Source organism: Panicum virgatum, chromosome 9N, assembly GCF_016808335.1.
Source record: "Panicum virgatum strain AP13 chromosome 9N, P.virgatum_v5, whole genome shotgun sequence".
NCBI lineage: Eukaryota > Viridiplantae > Streptophyta > Magnoliopsida > Poales > Poaceae > Panicum > Panicum virgatum.
In genome coordinates, this window is record NC_053153.1 from 9,136,756 (window position 1) to 9,153,939 (window position 17,184).

The 17,184-nt window shown below is 44.4% G+C and overlaps 1 protein-coding gene across 3 annotated transcripts in view; it reads left to right on the plus strand.

The window, feature by feature from the left end:
- The first annotated feature begins 4,045 nt into the window (after positions 1–4,045).
- Positions 4,046–17,184, plus strand: part of LOC120692669 (calcium-transporting ATPase 3, endoplasmic reticulum-type-like) — a 29,885-nt gene continuing 16,746 nt past the window's right edge. For 2 of the 3 annotated variants that reach the window (XM_039976042.1, XM_039976043.1), the window contains exons 1-19: positions 4,048–4,255; positions 4,360–4,410; positions 4,511–4,544; positions 5,250–5,267; positions 5,814–5,950; positions 6,027–6,101; positions 6,697–6,742; positions 7,009–7,068; positions 7,176–7,256; positions 12,095–12,180; positions 12,813–12,914; positions 13,116–13,169; positions 13,539–13,640; positions 14,154–14,212; positions 14,334–14,478; positions 14,657–14,764; positions 15,336–15,488; positions 15,585–15,689; positions 16,699–16,895. In XM_039976042.1, the coding sequence (XP_039831976.1) occupies positions 4,223–4,255; positions 4,360–4,410; positions 4,511–4,544; positions 5,250–5,267; positions 5,814–5,950; positions 6,027–6,101; positions 6,697–6,742; positions 7,009–7,068; positions 7,176–7,256; positions 12,095–12,180; positions 12,813–12,914; positions 13,116–13,169; positions 13,539–13,640; positions 14,154–14,212; positions 14,334–14,478; positions 14,657–14,764; positions 15,336–15,488; positions 15,585–15,689; positions 16,699–16,895 (1,646 nt within the window). In that variant the 5' untranslated portion in view covers positions 4,048–4,222. Of the gene's footprint in view, positions 4,256–4,359; positions 4,411–4,510; positions 4,545–5,249; positions 5,268–5,813; positions 5,951–6,026; positions 6,102–6,696; positions 6,743–7,008; positions 7,069–7,175; positions 7,257–12,094; positions 12,181–12,812; positions 12,915–13,115; positions 13,170–13,538; positions 13,641–14,153; positions 14,213–14,333; positions 14,479–14,656; positions 14,765–15,335; positions 15,489–15,584; positions 15,690–16,698; positions 16,896–17,184 lie in introns of all 3 variants that reach the window. The other variant, XR_005682700.1, reaches the window with a different exon arrangement.

Below are 17,184 nucleotides of genomic sequence, written 5' to 3' on the forward strand. Positions count from 1 at the left end.
ACTGATTCCTCGCAGGTCGGACGAAGACCATGCGAAGACGTCTTGATTGTTCCTCAGAAACTGTATGAGTCTTACCTCTTCGTGCTCCTCGAGCTCCTTGCCGATGATCACCAGACGATCAGGCACATCTTCGCATAATGGTACCTTCTTCGTATGTTCTGCTGGTGAGACCCCTTCGTTTTTATGGTCTCTTCGCATGTCTTCGGCAACAAATGTTCTTGTGTCCTCTTCGGTAGCCTCAATGGTATGCACAGTTTTGTTGGTGCTATATGCGTTATCTTCGCACCTGCGCGCTTCTTCTTGATTGCCGTAGATGGTCACGACTCCCCCTGCCGAAGGTATCTTCATGCATAGATACGGCTGATGGATTATAGCTGCAAACTTCACCAGGGTGTTTCGGCCGAAGATGGCATTGTATGGATAGTTGATGTCCACTACATCAAAGGTTATTGCTTCTGTTCTTTGCGTGACCCCTTCGCCGAATGTGATGTTGAGCTCTATCTTGCCGAGGGCCTCGATTCTCTTGCCTCCGAAGCCAATGAGAGGGTATTGCGATTTTTTCAGAGCTTTCTCTGTGAACCCCATCTTGACGAAGCACTGCCATACCAGATTGTCTGCGGAGCTGCCATTGTCGACCAATATCCTTCCGACGTCATTCCCAGCGAAGTGTACTGAATTCATGCCAATGTTGACTCTGATGACAAGGGGATCATTGTGAGGGTAGTGTTGTAGCCGAAGATCCGCCTGTGTGAAGGTTATTGGGACATGCGACCACGGAGTTCGGAAACATTTGCCTTCGCTCACATGAGAGACAGTTCTGAAGTATTCTTTGCGTTGCCTCTTCGCCTCATGAACCGGTTCATTGGATCCTCCGGAGATGGCGTTGATGATGTTAACCATGTTGCTGGAGGGTCCGTCGCCTGCTCTTTTCGGTATCTGTCCTGGCTCGAGCTTCGGTGGTGGGGGTAAAGGCGTGGAGCTCCTTGACCATGTGTTGGCGTACTGCGGAGCGGGTAGCATCGGCATCGACTGGTGCGAAGGTGGTGGCATGGATTGTTGCAAAGGCAATGACATTGGAGGTGTGTATAATGGGTTGTAGTTGTAAACTGGGTATGATACTGGCCAATTTGGTGTTGGGGTCCAGGTGGTTTGTGGAAGAGGAACTGGATGCGGTGGTTGCGAAGTGTAATTTACTGGTTTTGCTGATTGTGCATTTTTGCGTTCGAGCTCTGCCTTCGTTTCAATTGCGATTGGGCATTCATTGGTCCAATGACCTTGGTCCTTCCCATGGAAATAGCAAAATGGTGTTTTTTCCCTTCGGCCCCCCTTTTCTTTTCGGCCTTTCTGGTAGCGGTCTTCGCGATTAGACCTGTCATCATGGCTGGGCCTGTCTTCGCGGCTAGATCTATGTTCGCGGCTAGATCTGTCTACGCGGCTAGATCTGTCTTCGCGGTGATCTCTGCCGCCCTTGTTCTTGTGGTGCCTGGTTTCACGTGACTCCTCCTCGGAGACGCTATTGACAGTTTTTTGCTTCGACTGGTCGGAATGCCATGGCTTCTGGTGTGACCTCTCGCTATTCCTTGACTTCCTCTTCTCATTCATTTCTTCGAGCTTCTGCCTCTTCGCACGGTCTGATATGCAATATTCTTGCATTATCTCGAATAATTTGGTAACTGTCTTCGGCCTTCGTCGGGTTAAGTACACCCCGCATGGGCCGAGGCTGATCCCATTGACTACTGAGTCGATTATGCTCTGGTCAGTGACGTCTGGCCCTCTTGCGCGAAGCTTTATCAAGCTCTGAAGGTACTCCTGTAAAGTCATGATTTCTTACTTCAAGTTATGGAAGTCGCAGGATGTGATTTCGTCGGGCCTGACGGCTCGAAAACTTGAGCGCAACTGGGAACGAAGCTGGTTCCATGATAGAATGCTTCCTGGGGGTATGTTTGCATACCATCGCTGAGCCAGTCCCTCGCAGCGTGAGGACAAGTGCCTTCGCCTTGCACGTTGTGCCTCCTCCGGCTGCTTCTATGGTGGCTTCGTATTTCAGGAGAAACTCTTCGGGGTCGGACTCACCATCAAACTGAGGCAGTACTGCTGGGTTGAGGCGATGAGGCCATTGTATCTCTTCCAACTCTTCGGACAATAGCGTTCTTCGCGGGTGGGCCCTTCGATAATACCCTTCCTCCTCTTGTTCAGACTGGTCAGAGATCTCTTCGACTGGTATAGTCCTTGTTCGGACCCTTGCGTTTCTTGGTGGGTTCGTTGCGACCGTGCCCTTCGGCAGTGGCTGCGGCGGCTGCGGTGCCTGCATTTTTTCGAGCATCAGTCGTTGTGCTCTGATCTTCTCTTGTAACGCCTTGCAGCGAAGATCTTCTTCTTGCAGCTTGTTGTACTGCTCTTGCCTTTCTGCTTCAGTCAACATTATTTCCTCCCCCTTCGCCCTCGTGATGATTTGAGGCTCCGTAGATTCTTCCTGAAGAGCTTGTATCTTAGCTCTTCGCGCCTCTTCGAGGCGAGCATCAACCCTTCGCATTGCAGCGATGTCTTCGGCAGAGATGCCAAGGTCCAGCAGACCGACTTCGTGTTGACCTTCTGCGATGTCTTCGACGGTGATGTCTTCGTTGCCGGTTGCGGGCTCTTGTCCGGGAGCAGCTTCGTCTTGCGGAGGTGTCGTCGTTGTTGTCGTGTCTGTCGAAGTGGTAGTAGCGTCTCTCTTCTTCTTCGTCGCCATGTGGTGTGGCGTGGTGTGTCGAACTGACGGGTGAGCGCCAAACTGTTGGTGGAGAGTGCTTCCGGAACGGGCGAACACTATAACAGTGAAGAAAGAGCGCACCAGTCGAAGTGAACAACTCCAAGCCAGAAACGTGGCTTCGCACAGTAAATTGGATTATCTCTCTGTATTCAATGTGTCCCATCAATGTACAGGGGTCGGGTATTTATAGGTGATGGTTCACCTAGCACCCTCCGTTATTACACCGTAATGCCCCCTAACAACTATATTCCCGGAATATTCCCGAGGTACAAACGTATTTTTACACCATTTGGTAAATTACATCCGAGCTTCTTCTGCCCATTGGGCCCATTACAACCCATTGGGCCCATTACAAGATTCCCTTCGCGGCTTTCGAAGCGCTTACTCTCCGACGCCTTCCCTTCTAGTCTTCGACTTCGCAGTCGGCGCCCTGGTCTTAGCCTCTCTTCGCTTCTCTTCGTCTTCGCCTGTGGCGAACCGGTCTTCACCGTAGGCGTCTCGGTCTTCGTCACTTTTCGCTTCTCTTCGTCTTCGCCTGTGGCGAACCGGTCTTCGCCGTAGGCGCCTCGGTCTTCGTCACTCTTCGCTTCTCTTCGTCTTCACCTGTGACGAATCGGTTTTCGCCGTAGGCGCCTCGGTCTTCGCCCGAAGCTTGAAGCCCTTTGACTGCTCGGCTTGCCGAGCCGGGAGGAGACTTTGTCGTTGCATTCAAATTGCGCACGGGCCTTCGGTCGATGGCCGAAGGTGGCGCCCCCAACATGCACCCAACAGGCTGCTAGCTGGCGGATGAGTCTTTTCAAGCCCACGCTGAGAGATTAGAGTGCTCGTTTTAGCCGGCTGCAAGTGGAACCCCTCCTTTCTTCTCTCTTCTCTTTTTTCTCTCCTCCATATAGGATTCAATTTACTTGTAGCCCTACTATAATACTTGCTTTTAGCATGTCCAAGTTCATCCTAGCAGGCGCAATTAAACATCTAATTAATCGCATCCATCATGAATTCAGCATCCCAATATATAGACTAGTAATACGACAGATGATTTACATGATACTGGTGAAAAAAGAAAGGTAGTCAATTTTTTTCCAATCGGAAGCAATGTCAGCCCATTGGGGATGGCTTTGCTTGCGTCTCACTTCACTTGCTCAGTTGCTCATCGAGTCACGCGCCATACGATCGTCCCGTGGTCGCGCCGCGCCAGCTGCAAGGTTAGCGAGACAGCCAAAAACGCCACCGCGACGGACGGTCCAACCCGATCAGCAAAACCCCAGGCCGGGCGTCTCGTCTCACATCTCCGGGCTCCGGCACGGCGTGACCGTTGCCGAACACCGCTGCCAGACGCCGCAGACCCGATCGCTTCTGGTGGCACCACTAGCTCTCCGGCTCGCCCGTTTGCCTCCCTCTGTGGCTCTGTAGGCTGTAGCCAGAGCTCTCCCTCCCCGGCGTCCCCGGAGGCCGCGTCGGCGCCGGGCGCCCATGGAGGACGCCTACGCCAAGTCCGTCGCCGAGGTAATGAGCGCCTCCCGACCCTTACCCCCCTCTCGTGTTCGTCTAATCCCTTGGCCCCGCCGCCGCCGCTTCTCACGGATCTGGCCGCCTTCACCTTCTCGCAGGTGCTGGAGGCGTTCGGCGTAGATCGGACCAAGGGCCTCACCGACTCGCAGGTGCTGATCTGAAGCGTCTCGCCGTGTGAATTTCAGTTTGGGTATGGGTAATGTGGTGGGGGTTCGGTTGGGCTTATTTGGTTTTGGTTTCTGTACCCAGGTGGAGCAGCATGCGAGGCTCTACGGCAAAAACGGTGAGTTTTTGCTTTTCTATGCGTGCAGTTTACTCACTGTTCTTCTGGTAGGAATCGACTGGTTGCATCGCACATAACAAAAAATTAACATTATCGGAGTGTGGCATTAGTTGCAAAGTCTGTGTGTCGTTATGTATACTTTTACATTTTTGGTGAGGTCATGTCTTGTTCAAATAGTGAAATGTTCACATTGGATTTTAGAGGAACAGTTGTTTTGGATTATACAGCTTGGGAGTGTATTTCAGGCAAAAGGGTGTTTGCTCTAAATTGCTTTTCGTGAACCAACAGACCTATCGAATGCATACTTCCCATGTTCATCCATATTAGAGTTTGGTCATTCGTGCAATGCAACCAATTATGAACTTTGTTGTTTTTCTTCTTCTGTAGAATCTATGGCTCATCACTAGTCAGCACTCTAGTAACTAGTGGTGAACATAAAAGGGAAGGGCTAATTTTTAGCCCTGGATCCAAACAGGCCCCATGTTTGTTATGCCAATCTAACTGAACCATAGCTTTGGTGCTTTTAATCTAGTTGGAGTCCCCTGCTATCTATCAGTTTGAAGTTTCAATCGGAGTATATTTTGGACGTTGGCATGCATATGTATGATTTATTTTTGCATTGCAATATGCACAATTTTGGCTCTTACAGTCTTTCTGATGACTACTGAATTGTTTTTATTATTTTCATGGATGGACTACCTCCAGTGCTTCCCCAAGAAGAGAGTAAGCTATCACTTCAAGTTCCCAGTTTTGTTTTGTATATCTTGCATCGCAATACCTATCACCTGTATGTTTCATTCTCATGAGTGTTAACCATAAGATCAAGCTGGCTTTTCCGTATTCCCATATGTTGTTTTCTATAGGGCTCAACTGTGGCCTGTGGGTTTGAACCCATCGACAGTTTTACTCAGTATTTTTGTTAGCATATGAACATAAACATTTGATAAGCTTCTTTAACAATAATCCAGACACTTACCATCTTCTGTCATCTGTGAAAGCATGACATATTGACATTCGCTCTAATTTATTGCTCTGCAGTTGTGTATTCTACGTAGGCACATACATCATAACTCTGCAGAACTACTTCGTGAATTGGGGCTTGATTTTAATTAAGGCAAAAAAAAGGACTTCCGAGGCCACCCAAATTTTTAGAAACCTTACATCTCTGATTCTTTTTCTTTTCCTGATTGCTCTTTGAACTAACAATTTCCAATTTTGTAAACTCTTCAGCATTCATCTTTTTTTTTTGACATGGAAATTCTTACTCAGGTACTCCCTTTTGGAAGTTAGTTTTGAAGCAATTTGATGATTTACTCGTCAAAATATTGATAGCAGCTGCTGTTATATCCTTCCTTTTGGCTCGAATGAATGGTGAAACTGGATTATCAGCATTTTTGGAACCATCTGTAAGTTGGATATATCCCATTGGTTTAAAATGACCTGCAGGCGGAAATTGACTTTGTTCTTTGATTTTGACTATAGGTGATCTTTATGATACTGGCAGCAAATGCAGCTGTGGGTGTGATTACTGAAACGAATGCTGAAAAAGCTCTTGAGGTTCTTACTTCTCAATAAGGCCCTAATGTTTTTTTTTAACTCTGATGACTGTTCCTTCTGTATGATTGTTTCTTTTTGGCACATGGTACGAGATAGTTTGGTGAATGAGAGGGCTTCTCTTATTCAATGTCGGGGGGTTTCTTCCCCCTGCAGGCCGAGTTTTTTTTGGCACATGGTACGAGATAGTTTGATGAATGAGATTGATCTGCTGTTTAATCTTTGCCTTCCCATGTATCTTTATACCACCAGAAACAGAGCTATATTAAATATAGGTGGAAATATGAGGTGATTTAGATCCTACCTCTTTTATCTGGCCACATTGGGTTTGTTTTTGAATACTATATTTCAGATCCTATTATCTTCTCGTTTTTTTGGAACTGGGAGTAATGACCAGATCACCGAGTTTTTGGTCCTAATTATTGATCCTCTATGATTGTTGTTTGCGTAACTGATTACTTGTATGCATGGTGCATCTCAACGCTGAATGCTAAAATTTGTTAATTGTCTTTCTTAGCATTCTTTGACTACATTATATATTGCAGTGTCCAACTTTTTTTTCACCCTCCACGATGACTTATTTATAACAAATCTGCAGGAGCTCCGTGCTTATCAAGCTGATATTGCAACGGTTCTGCGCAATGGTAGCACACTTTTGCCATGGATTCTTGCATTTCATTTTTTTTAATCTTTTGTCTGGAAACCGTAATCTGATCGGCATTAGTCCAGGGGCCAATTACCATAGTTGCTCAATGTCTGCCATCAAAACTAAGTTTTTATGAGTTTTTCATCAGCAAATGTCACAAAACATTGATGCCAGAAACCAAATTAAATTATTAATCATGCATGCTCTGTCATATACTCATATGTTTAGCTGATTAGTGCATTTGTCAATGTTTGAATCATGTAGGTTGCTTTTCTATACTTCCAGCAACAGAACTTGTCCCAGGAGATATAGTTGAAGTAGGAGGTACAGTCGATTGGTCATCTGATGATTTCCTTTTAGTACCATGTTTAGCATTTTCCTGATGCTACTTAGTTGACACTTGCTTGCCCCCCCCTTTTTTTGTGGATAAGTTGGTTGCAAAGTTCCGGCTGACATGAGAATGGTTGAAATGTTTAGCCACCAATTACGTGTTGACCAAGCAATTCTTACAGGTAACTTTTATGTTTTCTTGTGCCATTCATTTACCTAAAGTTATGTAGGTAGCATCCCTATTCCCTACTCTTGTTTCACTGTTTGGTTTCTAAAATCTGCTGATATTAACCATTTGTTCTGATGATGATTTTTTTTCAAGAGTTAGGAAAAGAAATAACTATATTGACTATATTTTTCATCACTTTGAATGATTCGCTTTCTACATTTCCAATTTAGCAATAACTATCAATGGCTAGTTTTTCATTTCTGGAGCCCTTGGTGAGATGTAGCTGCCCCTTATCCTTGATGAGCTAACTACATCTGGTCATAGAGTGATTTGTACTAATTATAATCTGCCTGAGCATCAGTTATCGAAGGAAAAAGTCCATTTACTCCCCTCAACAATTCACTTTGCCCACTTAACCCCTTGAACAAAATTTAGACTCAATGTACTTCCCCAAGCAATTTCAATTGGTCAAATCTACCCCTACTGAGATTTCTCTTTTTTTCTCTGCGTACAATTGGAATTTTAACTTCAAATTTTGCAATGTAACTTATAATATGGTGCCCTATGCTAGAAAAATACATTATGATTTTTTCATGCAGAATTTGATCTGTGATAAATTTTGTGTTAAATGTTTCCAACCTATGAAAATAACCATGAAAAGTTCTTAATGTATTTTTTTTAACATAAGGCATAATGTTCTCTATCCACTCACAAAATTTGAACTTAAATTAATTTCTACACGGAAAACAAAAAAGAGAAATATCATTAGGGGGTAGATTGGACTAATTGAAATTGTCGGGGGAGTAAATTGTGCCTAATTTTGCTTAGGGGGTTAAGCGGACAAAGTGAATTGGTGAGGGGAGTAAAATGGTGTTATGTTCGTGGGTGGATGGAGCGTGGTTGGAGCTAGGGATATGGCGCAGATGGTAGTCGTGGCTGGTGGCTGGGCGAGGTCCTGGACCTAGGCGTCTTGGCGCCGTCGAGGACGTCGCCGGTAACTTAGCAGATGGGATTGGGAGGAGGCAGAGAAGGGATTAGGGAAACTAGATTGATATTATTTTTCTGTTCCTTCACGATACAGCTAGCCCATATATATATATATGAGTCTTTTTTTAAGGAAAATAAACTAACAATAACTAAACAAATCGCCTGCTATTTTAGCCACTTTTCTCGGCGTCCTGCTCGATCGTCTTCTTGGCGCGGCGCTGGTAGACACGTCCCGTCATAACATCTCTCCCCCCTGGAGCAACAGCTCGTCCTCGAGCTGGAAATCTGGATACAAGCGCTTGAAGTCCTCAAGCGGAACCCAAGCAGCCGTAGTAGCATCTTAGTCCAGCCACTGAACCAACACCTCGTAGCTGCCGCGAGCAAGACGACCCTTCAACACCTTTGCCGGTCTAGGACAGACTCGACCATTCTGCACAGGAGGTAGCGCTGGAGGAGCCGACGGAGGAGTACCGTGAAAGGGTTTGAGGAGCCCAACAGGGAAGACATTGTGCAGGCGAGCACCCGGCGGAAGCTCCAGCCGGTAGGCAACGTCCCCAATCTTCTCTGCAATCTTGTATGGCCCAAAGAAATGCGGACCCAGCTTACTGTGGTTATGAACATTTAGCGAAGACAATGGCCGGTTCAGCAGACGTAACCACACCCATTGACCCACCTCAAACGAGAGCTCACGGTGCTTCTTATCATACTGCTGCTTGGAGTACTGCTGTGCTTGCTCTAAGCGATCCTGGACTTCAGCCAAGAATTCATCCCGTTCTAGCATCTATTGTTCCACAGCTGGCAACCGTGCTTCCCCTGCCTCATATGCTCGAATAACAGGAGGATCGCGGCCATAAACCACTTTGAACAGAGAGGTTTTAAGCGATGCTTGATAGGATGTATTGTAACAAAATTCAGCCCACGGTAGCCAGCGAATCCACTGTCGAGGTCGATCACCCGTGAGACAGCGCAGGTACATAGCAATGATTTTGTTAGTGGCTTCCGACTGGCCGTCCGATTGAGGATGGAAGGCCGATGTGAACTGCAACTTGACGCCTGCAAGACCGAACAACTCCTTCCAGAGAGAGCTTGTGAACACCGGGTCGCGGTCACTCACAATGGAAGATGGCAAACCATGGAGCCGAACAACATCCTGAAAGAAAGCCTTTGCCACTGACGCTGCTGTATAGGGGTGACCCAGGGGAATGAAGTGTGCGAACTTTGAGAACCGATCCACCACTGTAAGAATGACCGTTTTCCCATGGACTCGTGGCAAGGCTTCAATGAAATCCATTGCGATATCTGCCCAAACAACTGACGGAATGTCCAGCGGCTGTAAAAGACCACCCAGCCGTAGATGCTCTGTTTTGTTTCATTGACAAACCTCACAGTTCCGAACAAAGTCCATCACAAGGCGACGGTCACCAGGAATGTGGAAATCTGAACGGAGTCGATGTAAGGTCTTTTGAATGCCCTCATGGCCCATGCCGTGCGCGAGGTCCAATAAGGTGGGAACAATGCTGTAGGAGGCCGGCACAAAGATCTTGCCCTCTTTAAGTAACAGGCTATCCACAACAGACCATCCATCCTCCTTGTTGGCAGCCTGAGCATGTGCTGATTGGAGGAAATCATCAGCTGCAACTTGCTTGCGCAGGGAGTTGAATAGCTCAAAGGAGGGTGCAGACAGCAGCATGCAGGTAGCCGCAGCCTCTTTATCACGCCTAGACAGTGCGTCGGCGACCACATTTGCAATACCCGGTTTATATTCAACTCTGAAATCATAACCCAATAGCTTTGTGGCCCAATGATGCTGCGGAATTGTTGAAAGACGTTGGTCCAGCAGAAATTTGAGACTATGATGGTCAGTGCGCACAATAAACTCCCTACCCCACAAATAGGGCCGCCAATTCTTAACCGCTTGCACTAGGCCAATCAGCTCCCGTTCATAAGCAGCAAGCTTGGCATGTCGTGGGGCAATGGGCCTGCTGAAAAAAGCAATCGGTCCGCTGCCCTGATGTAAGACAGCACCAAATCCCGTACCCGAAGCATCACATTCCACCACAAACATCTGAGAGAAATCTGGCAAGTGGAGAACTGGCTCCGACGAGAGTGCTTGTTGAAGCGCCCGGAATGCAGCCATTGCTTCCTCAGTCCACTGAAATCCATCTTTGCGCAGGAGCTTCGTAAGAGGAGCAGCGAGGCGCCCATAGTCCCTGATGAAACGCCGATAATACCCGGCAAGGCCGAGAAAACCCCTGACAGCCCGAACAGTTTTGGGCACTGGCCAAGAAAGGACTGCCTTCACTTTGGTTTCATCCATGGCAACACCCTCAGCTGAAATAACATGTCCCAGATAGCCCACGGATGGTTGGCCAAAAGAACACTTGGACTTCTTGAGAAAGAGAGCATGGTGCTGCAGCGCTTCAAAGACAGCTCGGAGGTGCAGCAAAAAAACAAGGACAAATTTGCGCAGGAAGGGTTTCAATACCGAGTTCATCAGTGCTTGAAACGTGGCCGGAGCATTCGTCAGACCGAAAGGCATGACCAGAAACTCGAACAGGCCTTGATGAGTGCGGAAAGCCGTCTTCTCAACATCATCCGGGTGCATGCGCACCTGGTAGTATCCAGATCGGAGGTCCAGCTTCGTGAAAAACTTGGCACCCCGAAGCTCATCCAGTAATTCCTCGACCACGGGAATGAGAAATTTATCCTTAATTGTGCAAGCATTCAAAGCCCGATAGTCAATGCAAAGGCGCCATGATCCATCTGCCTTGCGCACTAGGAGGGCTGGGGACGAGAAAGCCGACGAGCTGAGCCGGATAATGCCTTGGCGGAGAAGGTCAGCACACTGTTTTTCAAGCTCGTCCTTCTGAAGATGAGCATATCGATATGGTCTGACAGCCACCGCATCAGCACCTGGTTTGAGCCTGATTCTGTGTTCGATCGCACGCTGAGGAGGCATCCCATGCGGCTCCCTAAAGAGCCCGTCAAATTCCTGTAACAGCTCAGGCAAAAGCTGTCCTGGCACTGCTGTGATTGCTCTGAAAGAGGCCGGGGATGGTTTGTCGATGCCAAGCCTTCATAACACAAATCCAGAGCTCTGATACCAGTTGTTATGAACCTAGTTCATAACGGGGTAGACATCCGCCGGGAAGATAGCCGGACGACGACGGCTGATTAGATTGGGATTGGATCTAGATTGGGGAGATGAATTGGGGATTGGGACTAGATTGATTTCTCATAATTCTTGCCTCTCTCGATTGATACATCTCCTCACTTTATATAGAGAGACTTAACCCCTAAGTAACTTTTCCCTAACCAACATACCCTAGAGGGCTGGCGGCGCTACAGTACCACGCCGTGCTACAGTACCTTGGCCCAAATGGCCCAATAAGCCCACCTGACTAACAGGTTGTTATGTTCGTGGGTGGATGGAGCGTGGTTGGAGCTAGGGATATGGCGCAGATGGTAGTCGTGGCTGGTGGCTGGTGGCTGGGCGAGGTCCTGGACCTCGGCGTCTTGGCGCCGTCGAGGACGTCGCCGGTAACTTAGCAGATGGGATCGGGAGGAGGCAGAGAAGGGATTAGGGAAACTAGATTGATATTATTTTTCTGTTCCTTCACGATACAGCTAGCCCATATATATATATATATATATATATATATATATATATATGAGTCTTTTTTAAGGAAAATAAACTAACAATATCTAAACAAATCGCCTGCTATTTTAGCCACTTTTCCCGGCGTCCTGCTCGATCGTCTTCTTGGCGCGGCGCTGGTAGACACGTCCCGTCATAACAAATGGGCTTTTCTGCTATCGGAAATATGGTTTCTTGCTAATGTTGTGGATTTGTGGTTTGACTAGGAGAAAGCTGTTCAGTCGCTAAAGAGCTCGAATCTACTTCAGCAATGAATGCTGTCTACCAGGACAAAACAAACATCCTTTTTTCGGTAAGCATATCGCGTGATGGCAGTGGCATTTAAGTCAGTATTGTATTTGTTTCACACCTGAAAACTGAAAGTAAATCATATGCATCTCTTGACATGGTGATGTTTCCATGTACAAACCATTTTTTATTTATGCATTTTTTAATAAAACTTTTCGCTAAAGGTACTAGCTAAGCACTCTAGCAAGAAAGTTTCTAGTTAGCAAAGGGAAGACTGATTCAATGGGACTAGAACTCCATTATGCAGTTAGTATGATTGCGCTACATAGATGTTTACAACTTTGTAGCATTTATCTTATCTGGTTTGTTGAAAATATGTCTCATATCTGGATTTCTTGCTCCTCTCTTCAGAACTGTTGAAGCATGTTCTGTTGTATTTTTCTTTCTTATGAGCATCTCCATTGGAAAACTCTAGAATGGTCAATATATATTCATGGTTGAATTCTGAAATATAGTGAAGCAGCAGCATTTCAGAGACTTATATACACAACAGTAGATTTTCTGAGTTCCTGGTAGTTCTTGCGCCTGAAATGATTTTGAGCAGTTACTTTTTATAACATTCATATTCATTGCACTTATCCATAATTTATTGCCTCCTTTGAGACTTGTGTGTTTTCTACTGTTGCTGTTTCTCAGGGCACTGTTGTTGTAGCTGGCAGAGCAAGAGCAGTTGTTATTGGGGTTGGATCTAATACTGCGATGGGAAGTATACGTGATGCTATGCTGAGAACGGAGGATGTAAGTATGAAACATATATTTCTTCTCATTTGCACCTTCAGTGGAGAATTGAGCTATGTGATTTCGCTTCATTCTAAATGTATTTTCCTTTTTTTATGTTGCAACTAGTATGCCTATTTGCACTTTGGTTCACGACAGCGTCCCCTCATGCTTTATGTGATGATTATTCTGCTTACAGTTAAAATTCTCACTAAATTACAGGAAGCAACACCGCTGAAGAAAAAGCTTGATGAGTTTGGTACTTTTTTGGCAAAGGTAGCTCCGTAGCTGATCATGGTTCTTTCAACAAGTTGTGTGTAGTTTTTTTTTTCCTTCCAAAACTAAGGAGTAATATAGCGTGAAAAATTTATTGCTGAAGTAAATCATTTAACATATCATAGACTGATGACAATATGACATCTTATGAATTGGGAGCATCAATTTGATTTTCTCTCCTGGAATTTAGCATTTAACTTATCGGTAGAAGCTGCAGTGTCATTTCTTAATTTCAAGCACACTGTAGGTAAATATTTGCCACAAAGAGAAATGAGATATTTACTCTGTTAACTAGAGCTACCACGAATGACAAATTCTGTATTCCAAATTCTATTTTAAACCTTCTTCATACAACAATTTTCTTTTCAGGTGATAGCAGGTATATGTATACTTGTTTGGGTTGTAAATATTGGACATTTCCGAGACCCTTCTCATGGTGGCTTTGTTAGGGGTGCTATCCACTATTTTAAGGTATACTATTGCTCCCATGTTTCAACTTACATTTTTTTTGGGTAACATTCAATCAGTGTAGGTCAACCTCCAGTCTGGCACATACCATCTTATTTATTAGTTTGAGCACTTGGAAATTATTTTGTTGAAGTGTGGCCAGAATGCAGAATTTGGCCATGCTGATAATTTTTTCTGGGGACCACATTTGCAAATTCTAGTAGTCTGTTACATTGTCTGAGTGCTTCACTTTCACGAAAGCCAACTGTTTAGTGCCTATAACCCCTTTTCCCAAATGACTGAGGTTTTTTTTTCTGTTTGTTTACAAATAGTTCTTTTCTTATTATGTTTGTATACCTACTTCTTTCTTTTAAAAAGAAACTCACTCTGACATGCCTTAATGGACAGGGCTTAATACATGTCAGTGGTTGCAGCATGTGCACAATATGACTTGTATAGGATAACTATATTGATAGAGAACTGAGTGATAATACCGTTTTTCAGAGGATGTACCATCTGTTGTTTTTCTTTTCACAGGTAGCCGTAGCTCTTGCTGTTGCAGCTATTCCAGAAGGTCTTCCAGCTGTGGTAACAACGTAAGTTTCCTGTTAAACAATTTCTTGGTTGTCATTGGACCATGTTTGTTGAGGCGTAGTGCTATGCTCAATTCCTCTTTGAAGCAAACCTCATAAAGCATTTGCTTGTTTTTTCTTTTAGGTGCTTAGCTCTTGGTACCAAGAGAATGGCTCGCTTGAACACCATTGTTAGGTCTCTTCCCTCTGTAGAGACATTAGGATGCACAACGGTTATTTGCAGTGACAAAACTGGTACTCTCACAACAAACATGATGTCTGTGTCAAAGGTGATGTATTTCTCTTTTCTGTGGCCTTTTTGTTATATTATCCTTGTTGAATATACAGGTGCTCAGTATGATGTGGAGCTGAAATACAATATGCTCTTTCAATTAGAAATAGTTTGTCATTGTAGGTTGATATATTTGAATTCATTGCATGACTTAAAAAGTGTGTTTAACATTCCAGGTGTGTGTAGTGCGGTCTGTACACCAGAGACCAATGACTGATGAGTACTCCATTAGTGGAACAACATTTGCTCCTGAAGGTTTTATTTATGATGCTGGTGGATTGCAGGTAAAGTAGTGTATTCTCTAGGCTCAATGAATTTCTGGGCTATATTGTGCAGAAATCTGAAAACCATTATCCAATATAAGTTATGCTTTCTTCAATCCAGGGAAAGAAAATTGCCTGCATTTATAGAAGATAATGCCTGGGACCTGAAATTGCTCATCACACCCCTCTTGGATATTTTCTTAATTTGTCCAGATAATTCCACCTTTATTGAGGAATGCTTTGCATTATAGTAACTGAACAAAATATGAATGATAGGTAGTTTATTTCATTCTGACAGCTGACAAAGCCTTCTACCCTACTTCTAGCCAGTGCGACAGGCTGGGTTCAGTACACAACTTTTCATCAATCTGTAAACCTTACTTGTAGTTCTACCTAGCTCGACAAATAGTACTAATCCGTAGCAAATGGATTGATTCTGCTCCCAAGACTTTTTGGATGTGTACCATTGGATACTTTTAGACAACCTGTGAAACATTCAAGCCTGCTATCTAGTAATCTGTGACACCAGTTATGTTATTACACAAATATAGTTGCTATCTAGTGCTAATTAAAGGAATTTAATCTGTTGCAGCTGGAGTTTCCCCCTCAATCACCATGTCTCCTTCATCTTGCTATGTGTTCAGCTCTTTGTAACGAGTCCACTCTACAATTCAACCCTGATAAAAAATGTTATGAAAAAATTGGAGAGTCCACTGAAGTTGCTCTGCGTGTGCTTGTGGAGAAGGTCAGTTACTGCATATAGATAAACATATCTACACACTTTTGCTTTCATGGAAAATAATAAGTTCGATTTAATGTTCATTGTATTAAACCCTGTAAGGTTGGTCTTCCTGGTTTTGATTCAATGCCTTCAGCCCTCAACATGCTAACTAAGCATGAGCGTGCATCGTACTGCAACCGTTATTGGGAAAATCAGTTCAGAAAGGTTATTTTCCTCATCTTGTTTGAATTGCTATATTTATTCTGTGCTATAACCTTGCCAGTTGCTGTATTTGTGGCTCCCGTAAAGGTCCTCGTGTTTCTTAAGGGAATAACCTTTGATCATTAACTAATTCTGTCTAGTACATTAAAAAAGTCAGAATGCAACTCTTGTAAATAGACAAAGTAAATAACTTGTAACTGTGAGGTTTTCAAATGATGCCTGGAAACTTCAGGTTTGACGAATAGATTAAGCACTTAATTTCTCTAGTCACTCTGCACCGTGCTCACTAGTCTCTACCAAGCAAGCACAATTCCTTGAATAGTCAAACATATAGGCATCTGATGGAACTAGTGGATCACTAGTTTATGGTGCTATTGAAACTGCTCGCATACTCATTATCGTTGAACTGCTTTACTCTTTTCCATGTTATGTCTAATCGTTCTGTGTCAGCAACCTTACTATTTAGTTGCTCAAGAATTTGACTGAGCCCTAAGCAAATAAATATCCTAACCGAATCAATCTAACTTATCTATTTCCTTACAAACCAAGTCATACAATCAAATCTGGTACTGCCCGCGTGCTACAGTAACCGCCTGACTAGTACATGCCTCATATTACCGCCTTGCTGTGCTGGTGGGCCCAGGCCTAGGGCTGGTCCTACTATAACATACTATGCAAGGCCTTATAAAGTTCCAGTAGTGTCGCCAGTTGTTCCTCCTATATTCTCGAAGGTTTCAACTGTACACGTATCTGTATGTGTAAATGTATCTATCTGGATGTTCCAGGGCTTATAAAGCTCTTGATTTACTCATCCTAGTTACCTTTTAGGTAAACTAGTGCTGTCATGTGGCTGAAACACTCTGTTACCTGTTTTTTTTTGTCGTTCCTTGAATCAGTTGAATGAGGCTAATCTTTTTTCGTTGTTATAACTAGCCTTTTTTCTTTAAATCGTACTTCATCAGATTTATATTTCAAATTCATTGTTTCTCTACTTACTGATTTGTTTCTTTAGATATCCATTCTAGAGTTCTCCCGAGATCGCAAGAGGATGAGCGTCCTTTGCAGTAGGAAACAACAAGAGATTATGTTTTCAAAAGGTGCCCCTGAAAGTATAATGGCAAGATGCACACATATATTGTGCAATGATGATGGTTCTTCAGTACCATTGACTATGGACATTCGTAATGAGTTGGAAGCTAGATTTCAAAGGTTAGCCTTTTTCATGTGTAATCTGTCTTCAGCCATGGCACCTTCCACACTTTATGATGTTATCGAATATCGAGCTCATATCAGTGTAGTTAATAATACTTCTGACACTCTTTGTTGGCAAGGGACCTTGGTAATTTTGCCCTGGCTACACCCTTGAGCTAAAGTTACTATTAAGTGATTATGTTGATCCATTGTTCTTTTTTCTTTCACCAGTAAACTTTGTTTACAATAATACTTCAGTAACATATCCTATAATTTTCTGCTGCAGTATGCTAAATATTCTCAAAAC